This window comes from Corapipo altera, unplaced genomic scaffold (assembly GCF_003945725.1).
Source record: "Corapipo altera isolate COAL_440 unplaced genomic scaffold, ASM394572v1 22b, whole genome shotgun sequence".
NCBI classification, from domain to species: Eukaryota; Metazoa; Chordata; class Aves; order Passeriformes; family Pipridae; genus Corapipo; species Corapipo altera.
In genome coordinates, this window is record NW_020884876.1 from 29,287,746 (window position 1) to 29,313,821 (window position 26,076).

The 26,076-nt window shown below is 38.1% G+C and overlaps 1 protein-coding gene across 6 annotated transcripts in view; it reads right to left on the reverse strand.

The window, feature by feature from the left end:
• The window catches only part of CCSER1 (coiled-coil serine rich protein 1), a 572,831-nt gene that overhangs the window by 373,122 nt on the left and 173,633 nt on the right, over positions 1 to 26,076 (reverse strand). For all 6 annotated transcript variants that reach the window (XR_003526446.1, XM_027636005.1, XM_027636006.1 and 3 more), the window contains exon 5: positions 9,464 to 9,674. Coding sequence is in view for 5 of the 6 variants with exons in the window: in XM_027636005.1 (XP_027491806.1) it covers positions 9,464 to 9,674 (211 nt within the window). In the remaining variant the exon portion in view is untranslated. The remainder of the gene's footprint in view (positions 1 to 9,463; positions 9,675 to 26,076) is intronic.

Below are 26,076 nucleotides of genomic sequence, written 5' to 3' on the forward strand. Positions count from 1 at the left end.
CCGATCTAATTTCATAACATAGTTTAAATGAAACGTGAAGAACAATTTTTTGAGAAGATTTTGCATGGGTTGGCAAGTTAACAGAAACCTGCTCCTCTTCTTCCATGGTGGCAGTTTATTGCTGTGACTTGAGAGTTGTTTTCCTCATATTAAAAGGAAATCTAAAAACAAAACAAAACCCCAAAAAAATCCATCACAATGATTTGCCCAATAGAGACACTAGAATATAAGTGATCCTTGGCTAGTTGTTCATTCTATTTATCCCTACCCTATTTAAAAGAGGTAAGTCATCAAACTGTATCCTTGCTTAGCTGCTTTATGACACGTTCAGTTTATACTGAGGCAACATCAGTTATTTTTTAATCTGTATTTGCTCCTATCTAGATTATCTTCTACAGATTTGACAAAAGAATTGTTGATAAAAAGAAGAATTCTCCCTTTTAAGCTTGCAAATGAGGATATTGTTTTTACCTGACACCCTTCCAATATTTTAGATTTAGTCCAGGAGGGAAAACAGAGGACAGTTTTCAATTTCAATTAAAAAAAATAAATTCCTAGGTATGAGGTAAGTTTGCATTTTACATTCATGAGCTCTTAATCACAAGGATGATTACTGTCTCTGTAAAGGGAACTCACCATTAACAAGAAAATGTAAGAAGAAAGATGAAGGGAGCAGCATTCTGTGCTATTTCACACCCAGCTGAGGCTTTGACCAAAGGCAGAGAACTGCTGTACTTATAATATTAAGATATATTAAGGAGAGAAATACAGATCGTTGGACATACGCAATATTTCTTTAGAGACACCATGTATTCATGAAAAATACATGTGCCTCGCTCTGGACAATTACAAAACCAGGTGTAGAATATGTCTCTGATGTGCAATTTCTAAATCCTTTTCCAAAACAATGTTTCTTTTTCTGTCACTGGGATTCATCGTGTAAGCCATCAAATAAATCACTTCATCTTCATGAATTCAAGTGGAGTCAGACTGCACAAAACCAGTGCTATTATTTTTGTCAAAATCAGAATTATAGAACAGTCCAACTCCCCTGCAGTGAGCAGAGACATCTCCTGCTAGATCAGGCTGTTCAGTTGTAAGCATGCTATATCAGCATTTTTCATATCTTATCTTTCTTCCACTAGAAAAATGATCAGCACTGTTCTGATAACCTGGGCTACAAAGTAATGGAATGCACTGTGCAGAGAAAGCATTAAACAAATCTGCAGCACAGAGCTATGCCAAGATCCAGCTATGCTGTGAACTGTGAGAATCTCTCCTGCGACTACACTAGCACTTGTTTCAGAAATTCTGGATGATTAGGGGATAACTAAGAGATCAAATTTAATTTCTGGAAAATCATCTTTATAATCATATATGAACACAAATATTGAAATGAGTAACTACATGCCCAGCTAGCACTCCACTACCTGAATACGAGACTTACACTTTTATCTATTATATTTTATTCTTCTTGTACATCCATTCACAGCAGCAGTTGCATATTATCAGTTTTACTGCTTTATCTATAGAACCAGTCACTTTTCAGTGTCAAGAAAACTCTGAAACCTATCATGAGGAAGAAAAAAATCTTAATACAATGCATGTATAGGACTGTAAAACTTCAGAAGTTAAGAAACTGTATAGATGAGGACAATTCTTTTTTGTTTTAACTTACTGCAATTTGAATGCAATGGCACCAGCTATAAACCTCATATGAAGTGCTCTTTATAAATTCCAAAAGTGTTTGACAAGTTGGTACTTTCATATCTACAACCCCAGGAAAATCAATTATAGTGCAGCTTAGGTGCCGTGCACTCATTTTCATCCCACTCCTATTTCCAACTGTTTTTTTCTTTAAGAAAATGGATAACTTATTGGGAAAATTGTTAGATCTGGCAGTATTATCCATTTTCTTATCATAAACTCTTCCATCTACCCTCTGTCATTTAACTCAAATTACTTATGAGCTCTAACAACTTAGTATAATCAATTCCTTCTACAGCCTTTTGCAGACATTCTGGATTTCTTCCACTGCCTGCTCATAATTTCGTAATGCACTCTTTGGTATTTGTAGATTTATCAGAAAATGCAACTGGTGTGATCAGCTCCATTGCCAAGGAGCATCAGGTGCGCTTTAGCTGAGTGACCTGCAGCAACTGATCAAAACCACGGCAGTACTAAATGACAAAATGGTTTCAGTTTTGTAACTGATACAATTTCATGGTCTTCAGCCACAGGTTAATCACAGCCAATTGCACAGAACTGCTGATGTAGGGACATTACATATTAATAGGGTTACTATTTTTAATGCCTCTCTGCAAGGTCCTATTAAGACCTGGCTGTTGAGGAGGCTGGGGCAGTATGCTATGCAAATCCATGCTGACCTGGAGCACACTGAACTGCCCTATGAAAATGTTTCATTCAGGCAAACACAGGAGAAACAAGAAAGAACCCATCACTTGCCTTCCAAATACATGGAGTACACACATATGTATCACTACCACCTCCATTCAGGAGAGAATAATGTTTCATGGTAACTCTGGTTTCACTAAGGCTGCAGTACACAGACATATGTAATCTACAAACCTTAAGCCACTAGGTCAACAGCAGATCAAACAGAACATAAATGGAGCTAAGAAATTTTCCACTTTCAGTATTAAAAGTTAAGAGTATTCATTTGAGACTGATAATCGCAAAGTGGGGCTCAAAAACACTTTGAATGTGGCCTTTTAAAGAACTTCGTCATGAGCACGGGCAATGACATGAACTGATAACGGAGTTGAACCATTTCAGAAGATCTTTTTGTTGAGTCGAGATTAGTGTGACTTCGCAGGAGCCAAAAGCTGTATGCCCATCCCAGCCTGTAACCTCACACTCTGAATTACTCATAGAGTGTCAGGAGAGCAAATGAACACTCTTTCAGGAGTATCTGTTGTGAAGTACAAAGACCCTTGAGGGAATCCTTAAGAGAAAAGGAGTCCAGGAAGGTTGGATATTCTTCAACAAAGAAATCTTAGTGGCACAGGAACAGGCCATCCCCACATGCCAAAAGACAAGCTGGCAGGGAAGAAGACCAGCCTGGCTGAGTAGAAAGCTTTGGCTGCAACTTAAGAAAAAAAGAGAGTTTGAGACCTTTGTAAGAAGAGGCAGGAAAGTCAGGAAGACTTCAAAGATTTCATGAGCTTATACATGAAGAAAACTAGAAGGGCCAAAGCCCGACTAGAACTTAATCTGTCTACTGCTGTAAAAAACAAAAAAAAAAAGTTTCTATAAATACATTAACAACAAAAGGAGGGCGAGGGAAACTCTCCATCCTTTACCAGATGTGAGGGGAAACGAAGTGACAAAGGATGAGGAACTTAATGCCTTCTGCCTCATTCTTTAAAGTCTTTAATAGTAAGATCAGTTGTCCTCAGGGGCAACCCAGACCCTTGAGCTGGAAGACAGGGACAGGAAACCTCCATAATCCAAGGGGAAATGGCCAGCAAGCTCCTACACCACTTACACATGCACAAGTCTATGGGGCCAGATGGGATCCAACCAAGAGTACTGTGGGAGCCGGTGGAGCAGTTCACCAAGGCATTTTCAGTCATTCACCAGGTGTCTTGGCTCATCAGGGAGGTCCCAGTTGAATGGAGGTTAGCAAACGTTATGCCCATCTACAAGAAGGGCTGGAAGGAGGCTCCAAGAAACTACAGGCCTATCAGCGTAGAGTTGGGTGGGAGTCTGGATCTGCTGGAGGGTAGGAAGGCTCTGCAGAGGGATCTGGACAGGCTGGATTTGGATTGATGGGCTGAGAATTGTTTGAGGATCAACAAGGTCAAGTGCTGGGTCCTGCGCAACAACCCCATACAGCACTATAGGAGCATGGAAGGGCAGTTGGAAAGCTGCTCAGCAGAAAGGGACCTGGGGGTGCTGCTCAATGATTTCTGAGGCATACTCAGCTAAGAAACCTAAGAAATAGGACTTTAATTACAGCATACAAACTGTTTCAGAGTATGCTAAGTTCAGCACACATAATGACAATGTTTGAGCTGGTGCTTGCCCTATGAAGTGTGCCTAAAAATTATGGTTGGGAGGGGGGGCGAGGGGAAAGTTTTCATGTAACTTGAGAACATCTAACAACATAATGAACACTGAGTTTGTTTGTTGTTATTAAATACCTTATAATGAATAATCTTAGGGTAAAATATCTTCACTGTGAAAGTGAATACCAGATTATATCCACCAGCTCCCACTATTCTCCATTACCCTGAGATATACTCCTAGAAAATACACACAAAATGTGAAAATGGGGGGTTCTGCTTCTGTCTTTGCAAGTAGTTGGGCATAGGTATGCCAATGCATATTTTCAAGTGAAAAAGCAATTTAATGTGATAAATTTAAATCCTATTACTAAATCTAGTACATTTTTATTATTAGTTATTTAAATTTATGGGTATATGCAGTGTCAACACACCATGAAATGAAGGAATTACCAATTTCCAGCATGAATTACTTGATAAAAGGGACTGCGTTAAATGCAGAGTTGTTGAATAAATCAGCAATGCTACAGTGGTTAATTACAAAGTTACTTAAAGGAAGAAAACCTGTAGTCTTTTACGGTGTATTAAACTTGCAATTGGTTCCTAGAGTGGCTAGCACAATATTAGCAAACACAATACATTTCATAGTGGACTGCAGGAAATGCTTTCATGTCTTTAAAAACCATAGTTTAAGGCCAATTCTACATTGCTTAGCAATCAGACCACAAAACATTGGAAGCAACACTTAGCTTTCTCTTAGTACTTTCCATTAGTAGATTGCAAGTGCAGCATAAAAGAAGACCCTATAATTATGCTTATTTTACTGATGAGGTGAAAGATGCACGGGGAGAAGTAATGTACCCAGTGATATCTGACAGACTAATTGCAGACTGAGTGGTCTCACTCTGCCCCCCTAATCTCAGGCAGCTCTCAGGGCCAGACTCACAGCAATTTTAACCTCATTTTCCACATTTCTCTTTTTTCTTTTTTTTTCAAGTGTAATCTAAAGACACTGTATTGGAACCATTAAGTTTTAATGACAGCCACAGACAGCTGCAATTTCCCTCAGTAAAATAAATGATTAATTAGTAAAACACAGTATGCAATGTATGTCCAAAGTGACTTATTCCTATTGCTAATTGTAGGAATTAGCTAAAGCTCTACAGCCCGCATGCTGTTTTGCAGAGCTCCATAAAAAGCATGGGCATGCACTGAATAATTTATATTCCAAATTACACAAACATATAGACAATGTATCTTAATTTTCTAGATTAGTAACCAGTAAGGTCACTTCTGATAGCCTCATAAAAATATTCAAAAGTAGAATTATGTAGTTGATAAACCATATATTTCATAAAGAATACAGGGAAAATATGACTTGCAGAAACAAGCCTAAAGTATGGAACAGCACATTGGGGAAAAAAAGTGGCAGAGATTAAGTTAAAGAGCAGTTCAGAGCAGAAAGGCCTGTCTGAAGTCAGAAAGTAGAGAACCCATTTCTTAGGAGTGGGCAAACCTACCAATGTTATCCATCCAACTCCCTATTTTTTCCTTTTTTTTCTTTTAAATGAGAGGAGTCATTACTGACAAAAAGGTCAATACCGATTAGACTTTGAGGGGGGGAAAAAATTCCAAACGAAAAACCAAACAGTTCAATAAACATCAGAGAGCTGGAGAGAAAAGGGAGGCCAAGAACTACTTGTAAATCACAGGCAGGCTACAAGATAACTTGTATTGTCTTCTAGGCTGAAGTGGCTTTTATCAAGCTGCCCATGATGATAATCTCTAGTAATACTTTTTCATTAAATGATGCAGCCTTCGTTATGCCATTATTGCAGATCTGTCTGTCAGAAATGGAACTGCCATGAGAAAAAGCTGCTGAAGGTAATTCGAGATATTTTCTGGTCCGCTTGGTGGATTGCCTAAGTTTGCTCACTTGCCAGGGTCCTTCAGACTATCTTCAGCTTTGCTCAATGAAATTTTCAAAACACTGGGGGACAATCTGCCTTATGAGACTGGTACAGCCAAAACTATAAAGAATTAGTAGACATTTTCAAGGCTTTTTCACTGAAACTGAAAAGGTAATTAATTCTCTTAATTAAACGATCATTCATTAGCCTTTTACTAAATAACATTCTCAATCTTGCAAGTTACTGCCATGTCTTCAATTTCCATTTTCAAGATAAGACTAATAACAAGCTAACTCATTGCTTTATAAATCTGCAGCACAGAACAGCATACATTGCATGCAGTTTTTCCATTTAGATTCTTCAATTACAAGCAACTGCAACAAAAAAAAGCATATTTTACTAGCTAGTATTACATTTTGGCAGATCATAATTAAATTATTCCTTAGAAGCGGTGTTCAGTGCTTAACAAGAAGGATTTCATTGAATAATAGGGCTAATATTTTAACTCAATTAGCATGTTATTTTTCAACAAAGAGGTGTACACTACTGTGATTCCTTCTTCTATAGGTAATATCAGCTATAAAACAGAAATACTGCAGCCTTTTTTCTGGTAACCCGTGTAATTTTCCCCGCGTAGTTTGTATGCTCTGTATGTTTTTTTAAGTGGATGAAAACGTGACATATTATTATTTTTCAAAAAAATCTTAATTTATACTTTTAAATAAAATGTATCACTTCTATACCATATAAGCCTGCGAGAGACTATGTTTCACTACATCTAAAAATATTTGAGCGTTCCATGGTAAGGAAAAAATTTTTCTTTTATGTCTTTTGTTCTGTACTGTTGTGAGTTTGATTTATAATACTGGTTGGGGCAAAAGTGATTTCTGGATGAAGAAATTACATCTAGTTGCAATGGAAGTAGGGTATCTTCTCCATGGAAACTGTCTGCTAAATATGTTCAGATGACTTATTTATCAGATTCTTCAATACAATATTTCAATTTGATGGGATTATATTTTCCTGTAATCTTTCACTAATAATTTAAAAGTGACGTAAATGCATAAATGTCTGTATTTCTGAAAATAATCAAGTTGTGTCATTTCAGTATAAACTTCTAATATATTTCAAGGTCATCTTTTCTTTGGTTGTTCAGACTAGCTACTCATGGTGTTCTGAATCATATTCTGGATTTGGCTTAATTCTTACTAATTCTTAATAACACCTACTGTGTAGTGGATGGGTTTGTTAACTATAAAAACTGTGCAAACCTCGAAAAGTAATTATTTGTTTCAAAAATTAGCACATGTATTTATATCAGTAGAACTGAAATATTGCACTACATAATAAAGAGCTATTTCCCATATGGGGATACTAAGAAGTACACTCCCATACCATTTTACAGCACTCTTCATAACTTTTCTATCACTGACATTACACAAGACATTCACTGAAAACTGAAATAGAAATAACAACTCAAGGCAACAAAACTTTTCAATAATCATCAGATTGGTGATTTCATTCTGACCAAGTAAGAAGTTTTTCTAGTACATAGCTAAGAAAATGTGTAATTCTATCAAGATATTAGATCTCAAAGGTGCTGATAAACAGCGAGTTAAATTCCAGCACATCTAATATGGAATTAGAAAAAAGCCATTTTGATTTCATAAGGCAAGACAAAAAAGAAAAGCAAAGGACAGAGACACACTTTGTAACAGTCAGATGGAGAGATGGAAATTATATGACACAAAGGAACAAGTAAGCAAAAGACTGAATGATTAAGATAACAAACTAAAATCAGTGAGTTACATAAGGAGAAATTAGTGAGCGGAAATGAAATTCCAGCGAGTTGCATGAAGTACCTTGTGTTTCTTTTGTGCAGATCAACTGGTGAATTTTCTTAAAGATGAAGTAGTATAAGGTACAACATATATCCATATAGAAAATAACAGCAGATTCTTAGACAAGCTTAATCGAACCTGGTAAGTCAAAACTAAAATTCTTATGCTTACCGTCATGGTAAGGAAGAACTTTTCTGAGTGTAATAGAATTATTCACATTAGAAGCAACAGCAAACGCTGCCAGTGTTACCACCTGAATGTTACAACAGCTATGGTATGTATTATCATAATTCTTATTATTTATTTCCAGATAAAATGAGGTTATAAATCCTTTAAATTCACTCTATATTCTAACATTATATAAGAAGGAACTGATGGAGAACTAATGACTTCAGTTCTGGATTCAGCAAAACAGGAGTGCATTAAGAATCCCAATAGCATACATGAAGCTTCTAGAGAATCAAAGGAAACTGGAAAGAGGCTTGCCATCCAGCAAAAACATGTGATTTAGGAGGACTGATTGAAAAGTATCATGGGTAAATGATAAACATAGTTTATCAAACAAAAGGCTGACAAACCTTTTCAGACAGAGCAGCAGTTGTTTGAATTTAGATACAGATGACCAAGAAGTGAGCAGTAAAAAACCCTTAAACATATATTTGGTCTTTATTGTATGATGAAGCTGACTGCAACAAGAGAAATTCTGTTCACATCGTAGGGAACAAAATACAATGATGTAGTCAAATATTGGAATGCTTACACAGACACAATATGGAAATGCCATTTAAAGTACCAAAAGTTTAAGTGGACAAGAACTTGAGCAACCTGTTCTGAGCTGGCTTTGTTTTGAGTAGAGGAGGGGGACCCTCCTCTCCTTCAGAGAGCCCTCTGAACCTAAATTATTCTGTAATTCTATGAACTATATAGATAAAAACAAACCAAAAAAATTATCTTTCTTTTAGATCTCAAAGATAACACACACTGCAATTCACAAACATGAAGATAAAAGTTCGTAATACACACCTGAGTCAAGGTTCCACAGCTGGAAAGTACCAAAAAAAAAAAAATCCAAACCAATAATAATTTGATTTCCCTAAATTTCTAAAGGGAAACAGATACAAAATAAAATTTTTAAAGCAACACCAGCAGTCCATACAGGAAGCAGGAGAAACCAGCAGGACAGGACAAGACATGATTCTTGCAACTGTTAGGAACAGCCTAAAAAATCTGATTTCAGACATCATTTACAGAGTCAAGCCGGTAAAATTATAATACTCTTAGTTAAGAGATTTTTTTTTTCTTAACATCTCTCCTCTAAATAAATTACATGTGACTTCATAATGGTTAACAAATGCAGTAAGGAAACTGAAAAGCCCTAAAATACTGGAAGAAAACCATACAACATATTTTGATCTAAAGCAGTTGGTCTCTCCTGCCTTCTTTTTGCAGCTCAAGAGAAGCTTTACACTTTGGAAGCCAAGATGGCAGTATCAATTAAATTCTGTTATAGTATAAACTTCCTGACCTACACCACGTTGAGGCACAACTATTTATACTTCTGCATCAATTCCATATATTCAAGACATATTAAAAGGTATAAAGTCATAAACTTTACTGACCCTTTTCTGCTGCTTAGCTCATTAATGCTGAAAGATATTAATCTAACAAATAAGTAGGTGATTACCTCTTGAAGAACCCTCTTCATTTTCAGAAGCAATGTCTTTACAGCTGTGCAGTCTTGCAGCATCAATCTGAAGGGCAAAGATTCAATGCCTCCGCCTTCTTCTAGACCGGTGAAAGGCCACTCCACGGATGGGCTGCCAGCCAGCTGGCTAACACGAGGGTACCTGGCTTCTGCTTGGTCTACCTCCTTTGACAGCTTCAGAGACAGATTCCTTACAAGAGAAAACAGAAGGATCAACGCTAAAATATGAAAAAGAAAAAAAAACAACTTAATAATTTGGGGAGATTAGTTCCTTTGAGTTTAAAGATGCATAACACATTCACTTTTCGAGCCTGCTAGCGTGAATGGCCTTTATAAAGTACATATAGCCATATGGTGCTAGAAATAAAATACACATTTATAAATGTACCATATTCTACAGGAATTGAAACCATGCTCTATCTCATGCCCTTCAAAAGAAAGCCATTTTCTTAAAACAAAATATCCTATGGGCAAAACTGCTATGGGCCTATTTTATTTCAGTTCAGCTTCATGAAAAAATGAATCTGTCATGCACTTTCAAAAGCTAAATCAAATCACATTCTTCCATATGCTTTGACTTAGAACTCAAAAAGAAAAGAAAAGTGAAAAAAAAAAACAACAAACAACTCACTTCTGGGCTGGTGTCGTGACTTAAGATGAACCCGCAATTGTATAAAATGAAATTCGAAATTTAACTAATCTCTACTCACTCTGAAGTTCAGTTATTTACCAAAGCTACATAAGCAGAACATGAAATAAAACATTAAGTTGTGGTTGAGAATCCATTAAAGGCACAGAAAGATTCAGAAATATTTTGATGGCCTTTGGAGGTAATGAAAGACCATTATTTTCCTGTATACATACTCCTTTCCTTTAATATCAGAGCAAGTTACGTACAAGACTTTCCCATGATGAAGAAAGTGCAGCAAACACCAACAAGATGGTGAGGGGGGCTGGAGTGCACACTAAATGAGGAAAGGTTAAGAGAGCCAGCTTTGCTCACTCTTCCGAAGAGAAGTGAATCTCACTGCTGACCAGAGCAGCGTTTCCACTAGGAGGGTTCAAAAATTACGGAGCCAGGCTATCCTTAGGGATGCACAGCAATAGGATGAAAGACAACAGACATAAGATAGAATACAGGAAATTGTGACTAGATATAAGAACTTTATTTATTTACTGACTTATCTTTTACCATGAGGATGGTCAAACAAAGGAACAGAGGCTCAGAGATGCTATTGGACAACCACCCTTAGAAATATTCACACTATGGTGGGACAAGCCCCTCAGTAACCTGCTGTATTTGGAACTTGTATTTTAGCAAGAGCTTGACAGAGAGACCTGTATAGGTTCCCTCCCACCTGTACGACTCTGTGATCTAGAGGTCAGAGATTCTTTCCACCACAGTCAGCCCGAAGTTTAATAGTAGAAAAACAGAGGTTGCTTGACATTTTGGTGGAAGAGAATGTAACTAAAAACAGTAAGGATTTTTCTGGCATGAAAGCATTCACAACTTCAATGCTGCACCTATTTGGCTCTCTGACCAGCAGGGGAAAAAGGACAAATCTGAATGGAGAATAAATCTGAGAATGTGGCCTCACCGTGCAATAGCAGAATATAATTACTACTAAATTATAAAGTGTGGTAACAGCAATGCATGACACCCATGTTCATACTAAATTAATTCAGTACAATTAAAGATGTTAGCATAAGCAGTGAAGAAAATGACAATTTTTATTCATTTAATGGATTGTTCCAATTTTCTGTTCCATTTGACTTTTCATGCAGCACAAAACTGATTCTGCCATAATTTAGAAGGACAAGGAATATTTTTTACATTAAATTATCCTTAGTTAGCTCTGTTTTTATAGGATCCACCTACAAAAATGGATGTGATTTTTTTAAGCAACTCCAAATGCTATACAAAAAAAATTGGAAATTAGAATACTAGAACTATCTTTTAAGGATGGTTCATTTTCATATTTTGCAAGCTATGTAATACGCAGCAATGAGAATATGTTATATCAAGCAATGTACCACAGGGACCACATATATGGACAGATACTCATGCTGGCCAATGGAACTAAGATTTTTTTTAATCTAGGCTTTTCAAGACTCTCCTAAAAAAACAAAATTAGTCTGTTTTAATTTTTAAATGCACTGCAACAACTTTGAGTGGAATATTTTGCATCCTTTAAAACAATAATGTGAGGTACATGGTAAAGTTGCTTTTGATTGAAGGATATTAAGCTACTGCTTTTTCATAACCTCTACAGGCATCCTAAAAGGGTAACATCCTGGCACTGAGAAAGGACCAGTTTAAGACCTATTGCCTACCACATATTATCAGGAAGAAGAACCTGGTATCACCAGACACACCAAGCTCCCCAGCGACAAGGACGTAAGCAGTACTCTTGGAAAACTATCCTCCTCTCTTATATGGAAGAGATAAAGTGTTTATGTATAAGCTATAGATGTACTGGAGATACAGCAATTCTGAATTTCAAATAAAAAAAATATCTTTGATTATTTTGGTGAGCTTTATGTTGCCATCACACCACTCAACACATGAATTTATTATCTTTTCAAATACAGAATCTTGTACTAAAGTATGAAAAGCACCATAATAACATATTACCACTCACAGGCACAAGAGTTTAAAATCTAACTCAGTTGCTAATGAAAAATAGTGACTCAAGAGTTGGTATACAATGAGTATTCAGATAATGTAATCCTTTCTGATAGTCCAGAGGTACTTTAACTGACTTGTGACAGAAAACCTCTTCACTGTCTGATACAACTCATTCTACTTGCTGCAGAAAAAAGCTCCTTTTAAATACATTTCAGAACTGATCTTTCATTAAGTTCATTATTAACAATATCCAGGTGGTCTGTTACAGGATTATTACAGTAATCCATTGCAATTCACCTCAATGAAGCAGTATAGATTTAGGAGGGGGAAAAGAAGTTCTTAGTAAATTAGAAGTTTTACTTTATTAGTAAAACACCTCTTAACCTCTGAAGTTGGAGAAGGAGCTAGTTCTTCAACTGGTAGTGCAGGATCTCCTTACAGATGGGCCAGTGCCCTCCACCTTCCAAATATGTATTTACTGTAATAAAAACATTTCAGAGGCAAATGTTATCTGTGACAAACTGTTAATAAAAAGCCTCAAAAGTTCTCTTTTAATGACTAAAGACAACTATTTCCTTTAAAGAAAAAGTGTTTCCTTTAATTCTGTAATATTATCAATGTACAATATTTCAGAAAAGCAATTTGGTCACTTTTAAATATGTGGCTCCTGTCTGAGCTCTAAATTTGCCTGACATACACTTAGGCTATGTTCCCACTTTAATAAAACCACACCTGAAAACACTCCTGGGTACTGAAAGTCAGTCAGTCTCAAAACACTTCTGAAATTGTTTGAGCCAACCCTCACTCTTTCAAATGATTCCCTGGCATGGTTTGGTTGCCACTACAGGAAAATTGGATGGAACCACTCCATTCTAGAGGATGTCAGTGGTGCCGATGTGCACTAAAGTACCATCCTATGTAGATGCCACCTCAAATCTCTAAGCATGGCTATCACAGAATATGCTGAGCTGGAAGGGATCCAGAAGGACCATCAAGTCCAACTCCTGGCCCTGCACAGGACCATCCCAGGAGTCACACCATAGGCCTGAGAGTATTGTCCAAACTGTGCCAGGGTTGGTGCTGTGGCCATTTCCCCGGGGAGCCTGTTCCAGTGCCCAGCCACCCTCTGGATGAAGAACCTTTTTTCTAATATCCACCCTAAACCTCACCTGAAACAGCTTCAGGCCATTTCCTCAGGGACCTGTCACTGGTCACTCTCATTTCTAATTGATAAAAAATCCAGAAGCTACAATACCCACATTTAATAAAATAGTAGTGCCATAAGGACAGATTTCTATTTCAAAAGCAGTCTTTATTGAAACAGTATGATAGCATTAAAATAATCAATCAGTGACTTTTAGCATTTTAACAACCTCTATAAATCTAACGTAACTGCATGTTTACTGAGAAAGAAACAGTTATGCAGCTCTTTTGAAAGCTTCTTCCCATGAAGAAAGTAGAACAAAACCAACGTTATATCAAAGAATTTTTAAAATATTCCACTAAAAAGAAAAAAAAAGTAAAGAAAAGGAAAAAAAAGGATAAAAAAGGGAAAGAAAAGGAAAAGAAAGAGGACCCAAAGATAAGGATTTGCAACTTGAGCTCGTTTAAGTTATTCTTCTTTCTAACTGATCCTCAGATCAATGATTTGAAGAGCTTATGGTAATTTGAACTTCACTTACATAAAGATCCCCAGATTATGTGGACTTTAATCTTCTTAGTTTTCATCCGCAGTGCTCAAGATGTTGCTATAGAAGAATTAGCCTAAACTAATACAATTGGTTCCCCTGAGTCTGCTTCTCTTGATACCAGCTTAACAGAAGAGAACCCATGTAACGCTGTTGGCATCAGAAAGGCTCTGCAAGCAGAGCAAAAGACCCCAGACTCTATGGGAAGAGCGGAACATACCTTCTTTCTTCCCTGAGGGCTTATCTTCTAAAGCAGGGTCTTAGATAAAGCCTTAAATCACTTATTTCCAGTGTTTGAGTGTGCAACTTTATATGTTTATATTCCTAAACACAGATATAATGTGTGTGTATATATATATATATGTATTTTTATAGATATATATATTTACATATATTTATATATGTTCTAGAAGTCATACACACACACTCATATATAAACACATAAAATTGATCCTCATAAATATTTCAGAAGAACTAAAAGTTCTTATTTGTCCATAACTTGGCCCATTAGAAACATATGACCTTTTACATTAGAAGAATGTTTTTAGTTCCATACAGAGGTTATATCCTAAAATCCTTTCTCATACAAATCTAGAGAGCCTTCAATCCACGCATCTTCCTCCTATCCAGAATTTTCTGTTTTCTCACCAACAATAAAGAGATTTTTCCTCCTTTAGAAAAATCACTACTTCCTATTTAGATAAATGTCCCTCAGTTGGACCATGTAAGGCACATCAGAGCAACTACCTCTGAATTTTAGAGAAAAATCTGTCTACCTCAAATTCTTCCAAAATTCAATTCAAAGCACTCTGTGGCTCTCTTAAAATGATGAACATTACCTGTCAAACCCTACTATCATCCCAGATTGAATCTTAATCCCTGAGTGATCTCTTACTAATCTCAGCTAGTACGAAGACATGTTCTATCCCAACCAGTTTAGAATTGAAATATATGGACACATTTTGGAAAAAAGAAAAAAGAAAGGCCTCTCACCATATCTAGCAGAACTGAGGCACAGATTTTTAAAAGGATGTTCCTAAATATTCCAATGGGCACATAAAATAATGCACTGCTGGGTGCCTAAATGTTCTGAAGATCTAGTTAAGGAGGATAAAAATTGGCAAACTCCTCACTCAGGTCTGAAAATGCAGCCTTTGCAATACTGAGAAGATAAAAAGGTAACCAGAACATAAACACTTGGCTAATTACCCATATTAGCATTCTTTAGCATCAAAATTTATACCTCTATCTCACACAACTCTGCATTACTTCTGTTCTAACAGAGAATGCTTCAGAAGCTACAGGGATAACATCTCAGAATATTAAACATCACTGTGTCATAAGGTACACTTTGTTTGACATTTTACAGCTTTTAGAACTAGGTATCATTTACTGGTACTCTGATGTTATGATTTTTCAAGGTCAGCCTTTTAGAAAAACAGTGTTCAGTATCTGTCACTATGAAACTCTCCAACCACACAGGAGTGTACACACAAACTCTAATGGCTAATGCTGCTGTAAGTTAAGCAACTAGCAGTGTCTTCCAGTGCAACTACTTTTCTCTCTCAGGTTTATACCACAGTCATCCTTTGGGCTAGAATCTGGTGATCATGAACTACGGCATCAAATTAAAGAATTTAAAAAAAAAAAAAAAACCCTCCATCTTTCAGGTGCAGGTAAAGTACAGCTGATATGGGCATGTCAAGCATTTCTTTCTCTAAATTCCACAAGAGTCAAGCTCTCTGTTTATATACCCTGATCTAGCATGCAATAGCACAGCACTTCAGATTTCAGTCCTTTTCTTCCTCTTGGAATCTATTAGGAAAATTTAAATGTGCTAAAGTAAGATAATTCAAACACTATAGAGCAATCAGATACTGTTCAAAAAATAGCTACTTGGGAAAGACCAGTGGGGTTTTTTTGCTTTCAAGTACTAATAGTGCAGTAGTAAATAAAGCATTACAGACAAAACAGGAAAAGTAAATGATGATGGCTGGGCATTGAGACTTTGGTACTTTGAGTATTTAAAAATTTTTATTATCCCCTTCTCCCCCCTTCCCCCTCCAAATAAACAAGAGCAGGAGATCATTCTTGAAGCTACGGTAAAATTAGTATACAAAATATAAATTTTAGCTTAATTATGCACACAAGTAAGCAGTAACTCACAACACATCTCTGGCTGGGATACAAACAAAAGAAAGCATTCCTGTCCCTGTCCATTGCAAGGGAGTTGGAACTAAATGATCTCAAAGGTCCCTTCCAACTCAAACCATTCTGTGATTCTTTTATTTGGACAAAAGATAAATCCATCCCCAGTCACTGCAGTGGTTGTAAACACTACTTCTGATGGGACACTGCCTCAGTAAAGATTAAAGCTAAAGGCACTTGGTGTTCTCTACAAATCTCACTCCAAATGCACTCCACAGAAGTGACCGACTCAGCTGACCTGGGACTACAACCACAAAAACTAATCCATTAATGACAGCCACTGAAGTGTGCCCAGAAAACTTCACAGTATTGGGGAAAAGGAGAAATATAAACCCGTTTTGCCACTGTCACCTTCTGGATCAAAGCAACATTTTTCTTCACCTTTGCTCTTTGATCTAAACACTTGAGTTTTGCCTTTAAAAAATGTGAAAATAGAACATAAAACTCTCAAGTTTTTATAAGGTTAAAAAAAAAGTTTAAAAAAGCTGGAAAATCACAATGGACATCGGATACGACGACCGTCTTCCAAAAAGCACAAATGAAAGCACACTCCTTTCATTCAGTTACCAAACTAGGTAGGTTCCATTAATTAAAATCAAATTGTCAAATACTTCTGACTACAGGTCAGTATTTTTTGCTATCAAGGCTTTTCAAACTTCTGCTCAAAATTAGGTACATTTTAAAATACAAAAAAAAAAAAAAGGCATTTTCTGTACCTAATAAGAAGTTACTGAACAATTGCATCTAAATTCAGAGGATACATCCAGCTACTTAACGTAGCAAATTTGATTAATACATCAGGAGGAAACTGCAATTCTAAACCCCATCCTATTTCATTATCACATAAAACAGTTGGAACCTAATGTTAACATTAAAAGAGCTTTTATGTTAAATCTACTTTTATGCCCAATAAATGAAAGCATGTGACAGATTTAGGGACATAATTTATGAAGAAATCTAGAACATGCAGTAACCATATATCCATTCCTAAAAGACAGCAATCTACTAGAGGGGGGTTTTTAATGCTTATATTGTATTCTTCTATAAGGTTTTTAGGAAACATTATGGAAGCCTGATCTACACAAAAGAAACAAAACAACATGAGAAATCCAGCACCAGTGCTAATTAATTTCTCTAGTGAAATGTCCTCACACAACAGTTGCAAATAATCTGTTTTCTTCATGGGTAATGGTGTCTATGCATGTCCACATACATATTTGGTGTCTATGCATGTCCACATACATATTGTTTATATTATCAAGGAGACCCAGAATATCCTCTGTTGGAAGGGACCCATGAGGATCACTAAGTCCAATCCCTGACTCCACACAAGTCAACTTGAAAGTTAAACCATGTATCTAGGGAAGCTGTGGAACTTACAAAAAAGAATAGTGTTTTCAAGCTAAAAGCAAGACAGAAATCTTCCTCGGTCTATTACTGATGTAAAATCTGTTGTTTCATAATCAACACTGTCAGGCAGATTTAGATAAGAAATAATAAGTAAAAAAAAAAAAAGTTAAGAAGTTAAATAACATACACTTTCTGGCCTCCGGTCAAAACTGATCATAAATAAAGTGTATAGAACAGAATAAATAACTTCCTTTTAGTATAACTGTGCAAAAGCTATTCCAGAACTGTAGGTCCAACACTTGAAGTTAAATCTTTAGCTCTATGAAGAATGCCAGGTACCAGTATGAAACAAACAACTCACATTCAGATGTACATCATCTCAAGAGTCTGAGAGCTTCACAAGCTCAAAGATTTCCCAGGAAACACTGACCTTCCAAAGGTTCAAAACCTCACTTTTTCCCTGGAATATTGCACAGCTCAAGCTACTAACTTACGAAAACTGTCACTGGCATAAACAGAGGCAAATAACTTACTAAGAAAAATTTCCAGCTGTACAGGGGGATGAAAGCTTTTAAGTTATGGGATCTTTCATGTGTTGTTTCCTTGGGAGCGTCCTCTCAAACAACCAGAGCACTTGTATTTATTCAAAAAGGTTTCACTTACAAGGCAGGTGTTGCAATGTCTGCACTTGGAATTTAATTAGTGAAATTAAACCCATCCAACAGCATATGCTCAATTTTTCAAACAAAGGCATCAGAGACCAAACAAAAAGCAAGCAATAAGCTAATGAATGTGTAAATTAACCTAATTGTTTTGTTCCTACATGACATAATCAATCACTAAGTGCCACAGCAGAAATGTGTTATTATATGATACGGTAAAACTAGCCCACCTACAGGAGATTTCTCTGACTTTTCTGATTGTAAATAACTCATTAAAATAATCAGAATATTTAGTTTGATTTGACTAAAGCACTGCAGTAGTGTTTTTCATACTGTCCTTTTATAGAAGAAAACATTTCTCCTCCCTCCTTTTCCCCCTAATGTGGCCTGCTGTGAAAAAGTAAATCTAATGAATTGGCAAACTGAGGCCAGAGGCAGATGAAAAAGAGATGGTTTCTGTTTTGGTTAACTATGAAGGACCAAAGCTCAGAACTCTGAGACATATTGAAGTATCTCTAAACATTTATTTGCACATCATCACACAGAAGGAAGTAGCATGCTAAAACTTCAATATTAGCTCAGCTACTCCCTGCTTACAACATTTTGGTGTTGATGCAATGTTACTTGATATATAAGTGCTTACACATCTAAGTCCCATCAGGAGCTTCACTCTCTCTACAATGCCTCATCTCTCTTCACTTTCAGGATGTTACGTCCTCTGCCTTTTAATGTTGTTTTTTTAGACTACTGTATAAAAATTCAATGTTTATTTCAATTGTTCACTTTCTGGTTGCTACATTCTCTAGTTTGGGGACTTAAACGGCTGCTGGAGCTGCACGCGGTTTGCTGGAGGTCTCCTGGGAGGCGAATCAGCTGACTAGGGGGCGGAACCCAGCCCATCCACGAGGGATTTAAAGGGCTGTTGGGAGCACCAGCGACCCGGAGTGCGGCAAACGGGGATGTGGCACAGGAGCGGGCAAACAGGGACGTGGCACGGCAGTTAGCAAGGCAGTTCGCGCAGGAGGGGCACAGCCACCTCCCAGCTCTCTCGGGCGAGCTTTTCTTTTCTTTTTTTTTTTTTCTCCCTTGCAACTCAACTAAAGCCAGCAATGGTTTCCAAAAAAGCGAAAGCCATTGCTGCTGCTGTTATCACAAGGGGTGCGTTCACACAGACGGAACCCCCCCAAGAAGGACACCAGGACGGCTGCAGCTGTTCAGGTCTCTGGCTGCGTAGAGTGTTTGAGCCTGGCTTTAGTACCAGGGGACAGTGTGAGTGGGGTCTGTGTATGATGTGAGCAGGTGAATGATTTGCTTTGCCTGGTGGCAGAGCTCAAGGAAGAGGTAGAGAGGCTAAGAAGCATTAGGGAAAGTGAAAGGGAAATGGACTGGTGGAGTCGCACCCTTTCACCCCCAAAAGAAGTCCAGCAGGAGATGGCGAAGCCCTGCCCCTCCTGCCATCAGGCAGATGGAGCAAGCCAAGTAGATGGGGGGGAATGGAAACAGATCCCTGACCGGAGAGGTAAAAGAATCCCCTCCCAACCCCCATGACCTCCCCGGGTGCCCTTAAAGAACACATATGAGACCCTGGACCCAGAGAATCAGGTAGAGGACAGTCAAGAGGAAGATCTGTGTGGAGGGTCTCCCGGTTGTACCCTGCCTACCAGACGGATTACAACCACAGCTATAAAGAAAAAAAGAAGGGTAGTTGTGGTCGGTGACTCCCTTCCAAGGGGAACTGAGGGCCCTATATGTTGACTGGACCCATCCCACAGGGAGGTCTGCTGCCTTCCTGGGGCCTGGGTGATGGATATTAGTAGGAGACTGCCTGAGCTAATTCGGCCCTCAGATTATTATCCATTGTTGGTAGTCCAGGCTGGCAGTGATGACATTAATGGAAGAAGTACCTGGGCGATTAAAAAGGACTTCAAGGCACTGGGTTGATTAGTTAATGGGACAGGAGCACAGGTGGTGTTCGCCTTAGTTCTTGCAGTAGCAGGGATGAACAAGGAGAGGAGTAGGAAAACTCATCAATAGGTGGCTAAAGGATTGGTGCCATCAGTGGAATTTCGGTTTTTTTGACCATGGGGCAAACTCCATGGTACCTAGTCTCCTCAAATCAGGTGGGCTTCATCTGTCTAGGGAAGGCAAAAGGACTCTAGCCCGTAAGTTGGCAGGGCTGATCATGAAGGCTTTAAACTAGGTTTGAAGGGGGAAGGGATTGAAACTGGGCTCTCCAGAGAGAAGCCTAAGGGTGGAAAGCCCGAGTTAAGAGTGAAATCAGCAGCCCAGGTGAAGTGCATGTACGCCAATGCACGCAGCATGAGTAACAAACAAGAGGATCTGGAAGCCATCCTGCAGCAGGAAAGCTGTGATGTAGTCACTGTCACGGAAACGTGGTGGGATGACTCGCATGACTGGAGTGCTGCCATGGATGGCTACAAGCTCTTCAGAAGGGACAGGCAAAGTAGGAGAGGTGGAGGAGTGGTTCTGTATGTTAGACAGTCTCTTGACTCTGTAGAACTTGAAGCCAGTAACAATAAGGTTGAGTGCCTGTGGATCAAACTCAGGGGGAAGGCCAACAAGGCTGACATCCTGGTGGGAGTCTGTTACAGACCACCCAACCAGGATGATGAGGATGATGAATTATTCTACAAGCAGCTGGCAGATGTCTCAAAATCGCCAGCCCTTGTTCTTGTGGGTGACTTTAACCTGCCAGATGTCTGCTGGGAACTCCACACAGCAGAGAAGAGGCAGTCTATGAGATTCCTAGAGCATAGAGAGGATAATTTCCTGCTCCAGCTGGTAAATGAGCCTACCAGGGATGGGGCCCTACTAGAACTTCTGTTCTCAGAGAGGGGCTAGTGGGAGACATGGTGGTTGGAGGCTGTCTAGAGCACAGTGACCATGAAATAATAGAGTTTTCAATACTCAGAGATGCAAGGAGGGCCATCAGTAAAACCTCTACGTTGGACTTCTGGAGGGCAGATTTTGGCTCTAATCAGCTTTGAGTCCATCCTCTGGACCTGCTCCAACAAGTCCATGTCCTGTGATGTGGACCCCAGAATTGGATGCAGTGCTCCAGGTGGGTCTCACTGGAGCAGAGCAGAGGAGCAGAATCACCTCCCTTGCCCTGCTGGCCACACATTTTTTGATGCAGCCCAGGATACAACTGGCTTTCTGGGCTGTGAGTGCACACTGCCAGCTCATGTCCAGCCTCTCATCCACCAGAACCTCCAAGTGGACTCCTTCTCAGAAGGGCTGCTCTCAGTCCCTTCATCCTCCAGTCTGTACTGATACTGGGGGTTGCCCTAACCGAGGTGCAGCACCTTGCGCTTGGCCTCATAATTAAAAGAGTAAAGTTAACATGCCTAGGATTAAAAAGGTTTTTTTCTGTCTGGACCTGTAATTAGATATGTAATTAGTCTGGAGTGTCTCAGCTTTAGACTAATGTCACAACTTCAATACAACAGAACATGCTGTGTTCAGAGGTAGTCTCTGTGCCTCATTTGGATGGATGGCCTTCTTAAGGCTTTCACAGAGGTGTGAATACCCATCTCCTGAAGCCATACCTCTGTTTCCGGCATGGGCCAAGGTGAATGCTATCTAATCTTCTCTTTTGTGCACACTGAAGGGTACTTGACATTTAAAACCAGATAACACTGGCTAGCAGCAAAGGCCAAGGTTTCTATTCAAACTAAGCCACATAAACAGCAATCACTATCTTTGTTCAATTGTCTTGTAAACAAAGTCCAGAATGCAACTACTGCTCTGACCAAAGATGGTAAAAATGATAAAAGTCTTCCTCTCCTCTGTGACATATCCCAGAAGGGACAGTCTCATTCCAGTGAATACAGTTAGGGGAACTGGTCAAAAAGGGATAAAGTTCATTTCTTCTGACAGGAGTGATAAATTTTATACATTTGACACGTGCTGTTTTTTCACTGGCTTTGTGAGGAGTTGAGATAAAGATGAGTTAGATACCAAATTACCTCTTTAAAAAATCTTGATGCCACAAAACCATAGGGAAGCTAGCAGCATTCACTTACATCCACAGTTCTTAGGCCACAAAAATCAAAATGTCATGCCTTTTAGTCTGCATCTCATCATTTATCAAGATTTTTACCACCTAACTAAATATTTCTTCTACTCGTTATAATAAGTTGCTGTAAACTGTATGATCAAAGCTTCAGACAGGAAAGAGGGCACAAAATATGGTATGGAGAATGTATATTTTTAGTTATTTCTTTGAGTGGCCAGGAATTATTCATATTCCTCTGAGGCAACACAGGAGAGTAGGGGATATCTGTCTTTGAATTTTTTTTATTCCATCTCACTTATTTGGACTCCTAATATTCCACAGTCTGTGTACCTGCATCTCCCACACTTAACACCTGGCAGTAACCTCTCAAAACCACTAAAGAGGTGTTTCCACAAAGGAAGATTATCTCCTTACACACACCCCCAACAACCCCCTTTCTCCCAAAGGGTTTCATGCAGGCAGCATAATAAATTGACGTAATTAAGCACTGTCAAGCTAAACTGACAACAGAGTGATTTAGAAGGTACTTTGACCATCACTAGTATGAGGGTTTCAACAAAACTCCAAGCATAAGCTGTAAGTTTTTTCTCCTTTCCAACATAACTACTGTCCATCTTTAGGTGAAATATATTTTCAGCTTGTTCAGGGTCATACAACAAAACATAATATTTGCCAGCAAAATCTGGCAGCAGACAATTAAATAAGTTTTCCCATACAGACATTTTTATTAATTCTAGAAGCAGAATTTTTAAATTTTAGTATCATTTGTCAGACAAAATGAACCATGATGGGCTGAAGCCTCCATTTTTTTTTACTAAACATCAGTCACCAAGCTTTTTGTTTCATTTTCAAGAACAAATACAACGTTGGAAAAAGATAAGGAAACAGAAATGCCTAGATCAGAGCACAGTTTAAGCAAAAATCTCTTCTAAATTACTTTCTAAGTCCTGTAATATTACGAATTGCTTTTAGAAAACAGAAAACAGGGTAAGAAATAAGTAACTTAATGCAGATCGTTCCTCATTCATCCCATCACTTCACTCCTGGATAAAGGCTGTCATAGGAATTACTAAGAGATGAATGAAGCAACTCATTTAAATGAAGGTAAAAACTGTAAGACAGAAAACTAACACCTTTATCCATGTGCCAGAAAACAGAGGAAAGCCAATCCTACTGGACCACTCTACAAAACTCATGGTGAAAGGCAGGAGATTTTCATGCTTCCTCTTCAGGATAAGCTACTTGAGTTTTTCACATGCAAAACTTGCATGGCACAAGTCATGTACTTTTGCCAGAGCAATAATAAAGAGAGAAAATATGAAAATGTAAAGCTGATGCAACAGGAATATTAACCTCATTTTTAAAACAAAGTAAGCATAACCAAAGAAATAATTAAAATTCCCATGCCTTTAAGTGGAAGACTAGAAGCCTGCACTTTACAAATTGTGATCAGCTCACTACTAACAGAGAGGAATCCTGTGGATCCTACAAGGACAATTAGGTTACATAAGAATAAATGATCACCCCTTCAGAACATGAACAGAAAATTTATTTGCATACTTACAGCAGACACTGCACTATCAATATAATTGTTGAGGCAGCCACTGAAACAAGCAAAAGTTGTAAGGAAGAAAGTTTAAGATGGTGTATCTTTATTAGCATCCACTATTCCTTGTTTTCATTCTGCTTGGTTGACTAAGTGAGACAACTGGTAATGTTATTTGTATAGATGACATTTTTCCCCACAGCATCATCTAAAACAACAGGCTGAGCATTCTATACTTAATTATGTTATTTCTCATTTTTTATGTGCTACAACTTTTTTAGGAAAAAAAAAACTTTGGCATTTTAATCAGCATTAAATTCCAGTACACCAAGACACAGTGGGTAACTACAGTTGAAAATAACAAAAGTGATAAAATAGCAATTCCACACCTTGACTGATATATTTATATCTGTCTTTCTATATCTCTCTATACTCATCTCTGAAACAGTGAAAGCTGTGGAAGCTTGGAAAATAAATACATACTCTTTATCCATAAAATTCCTGGAATTTAATCACCTAAACCAAACCATAAGTGCTTTTTTTTTTTTATAGGCCCATAAGGTTATCAATAGAAACAGGTGCAAAATGAGTGTTAGAGATGTGTGATAGCCAGCAGTTTTGTCATTTTGTTAATATTTGGTACATGATCCCTCTTTCATTCTTGATATTGACAGCAAAAACAATTAAAGCCTTGGATAAGCACACTGCTTAATTCAGTATGCATATGGTAAAAAACACATAAATCTATTTGCTCCTGAAATACAAATTTCTCCTTCTAAACTAGAAAAAAATCTCTTCAAGTTTGAACAGCACATTGTCCAGTTTAAGAGCAGAAATTTAGAAATTACAAATAATACCTGGGGCTACTGCTCTTAAATTAGAAATATTTGGGATTTCAATAATAATATAGGCAAGAATTGTACTTTATATCCCCACTTAAGTTGGCACATTTTATCATCACACTAAACTATTCCTTAAATGTGAAAAGGAAGTACTAAGCCTCTCATTAGCACTACAGGCTACAGAGGCAGTGATTTCATGGCAGTCATACATCCAAATGTTGGTAATAACACCTTAAATATATCTTGAGAAGCTTTTAGAGAGGAAGGCAAATAATGTAGAGTGAATGTATAAGGAGGTACTGTTGAAGGACATCCTCTTCCCAGCCTGGGGGACACTGTTTCACCTGTGTTTCAGCAGTCTATCTCTGGGTATGTTCCAGCTAAGAAGGAGATCAAAAGCAATTGCATATTCTGCTGAGGCATTTCAGAGCTTATCACACTACTTGTGTAACTTCAGCTGTGGTCTCTCCTGACTCTCTCCACTGAATTTCAAATTTCAACATTTAAGTGGAAGAAAAAATCCATTTTCAGTCAGCTTGCTGTCAGTAATTGAAGTCACAAAGCAGAGTTAAGGCAGGGAACTTTTGAAAAAGGTCTTCTACAAAAAACCTGAAGAGTAGGGGCAGCTCTTACTCAGGGGATTGTATGGCCCATCACTACTAGAACATTAGCAGGTCAGCTTGGTCAAGTATTGCTCAGTCATTTTATTCATGTGTTAAAGGCCCAATGGACATGTCAATGCCAAACCCAACACCTCAGGACATCACAACTGGAAGTGTATTGTCTCAGCACAGTGGTCTCAAGGAAGGGAGACCCAGAGAAAGTGTGAATCCAACCCAGCCAAAACCTGTAAGAGCTGCTTCTGCTCTAGGACTGAAGTAACCTCAATATATTTTTGAACTGATATTCTGAAGCTCTAGAAGAGTATTGCCACTAAAATGTTTTTATTGCCTCATGGTATTTCATGGTTGTAGAAACTAGGAAAAAGATTTACATATGTAGAAGAAGGAACTTCATGTATCACAGTGCTGGGCTCTACCTGATGTGACAAAGGCTACTGCTGATGAAGGCAATGTTTTAGGTGAAAAAACAACTTTCACTTATGTGTGTGAATCTTACCCAACCCATCTCAATATGTATTCACTGCATGAGGTAATTAATGCTGTTTCTTGACTGATCAAAGATTCCTGTCACAGGTGCACAAATTGCATTTAGGTGGTTGAGAGCAGGAGAAAGCTCTTCGCCACCTGCAGCATCGATGCAGAGGCTCAGGTGAAAACATGAGAACAAGAGAAAAAGGCCATATAATTAAAAATACTCCCTTCCTCAAGGACTTGTATGTGGAAAGCAGAGGGTATAGAAGAAAAGTTATCACCTCATTTTATGCTGCTAATCCCCCAAACTATCCTTTCAAACACATTCCAGTAATGCCAGACAGATGGCAAAGAGTGATTTCAGTGGTTGTAGGTGAACATACCTGACTAAAAGCCTTATTACTCATTTGTTTCCTTGATTCTATCAAAGACATTCAAGAACAATTTTCCTAGTTAGCTTTTTTTAACTTGTTACTTATACTTCCCCCTCTCCCCCTCTCACACGCCCCCCCCCCCCCCCCCCCCCCCCCTCCC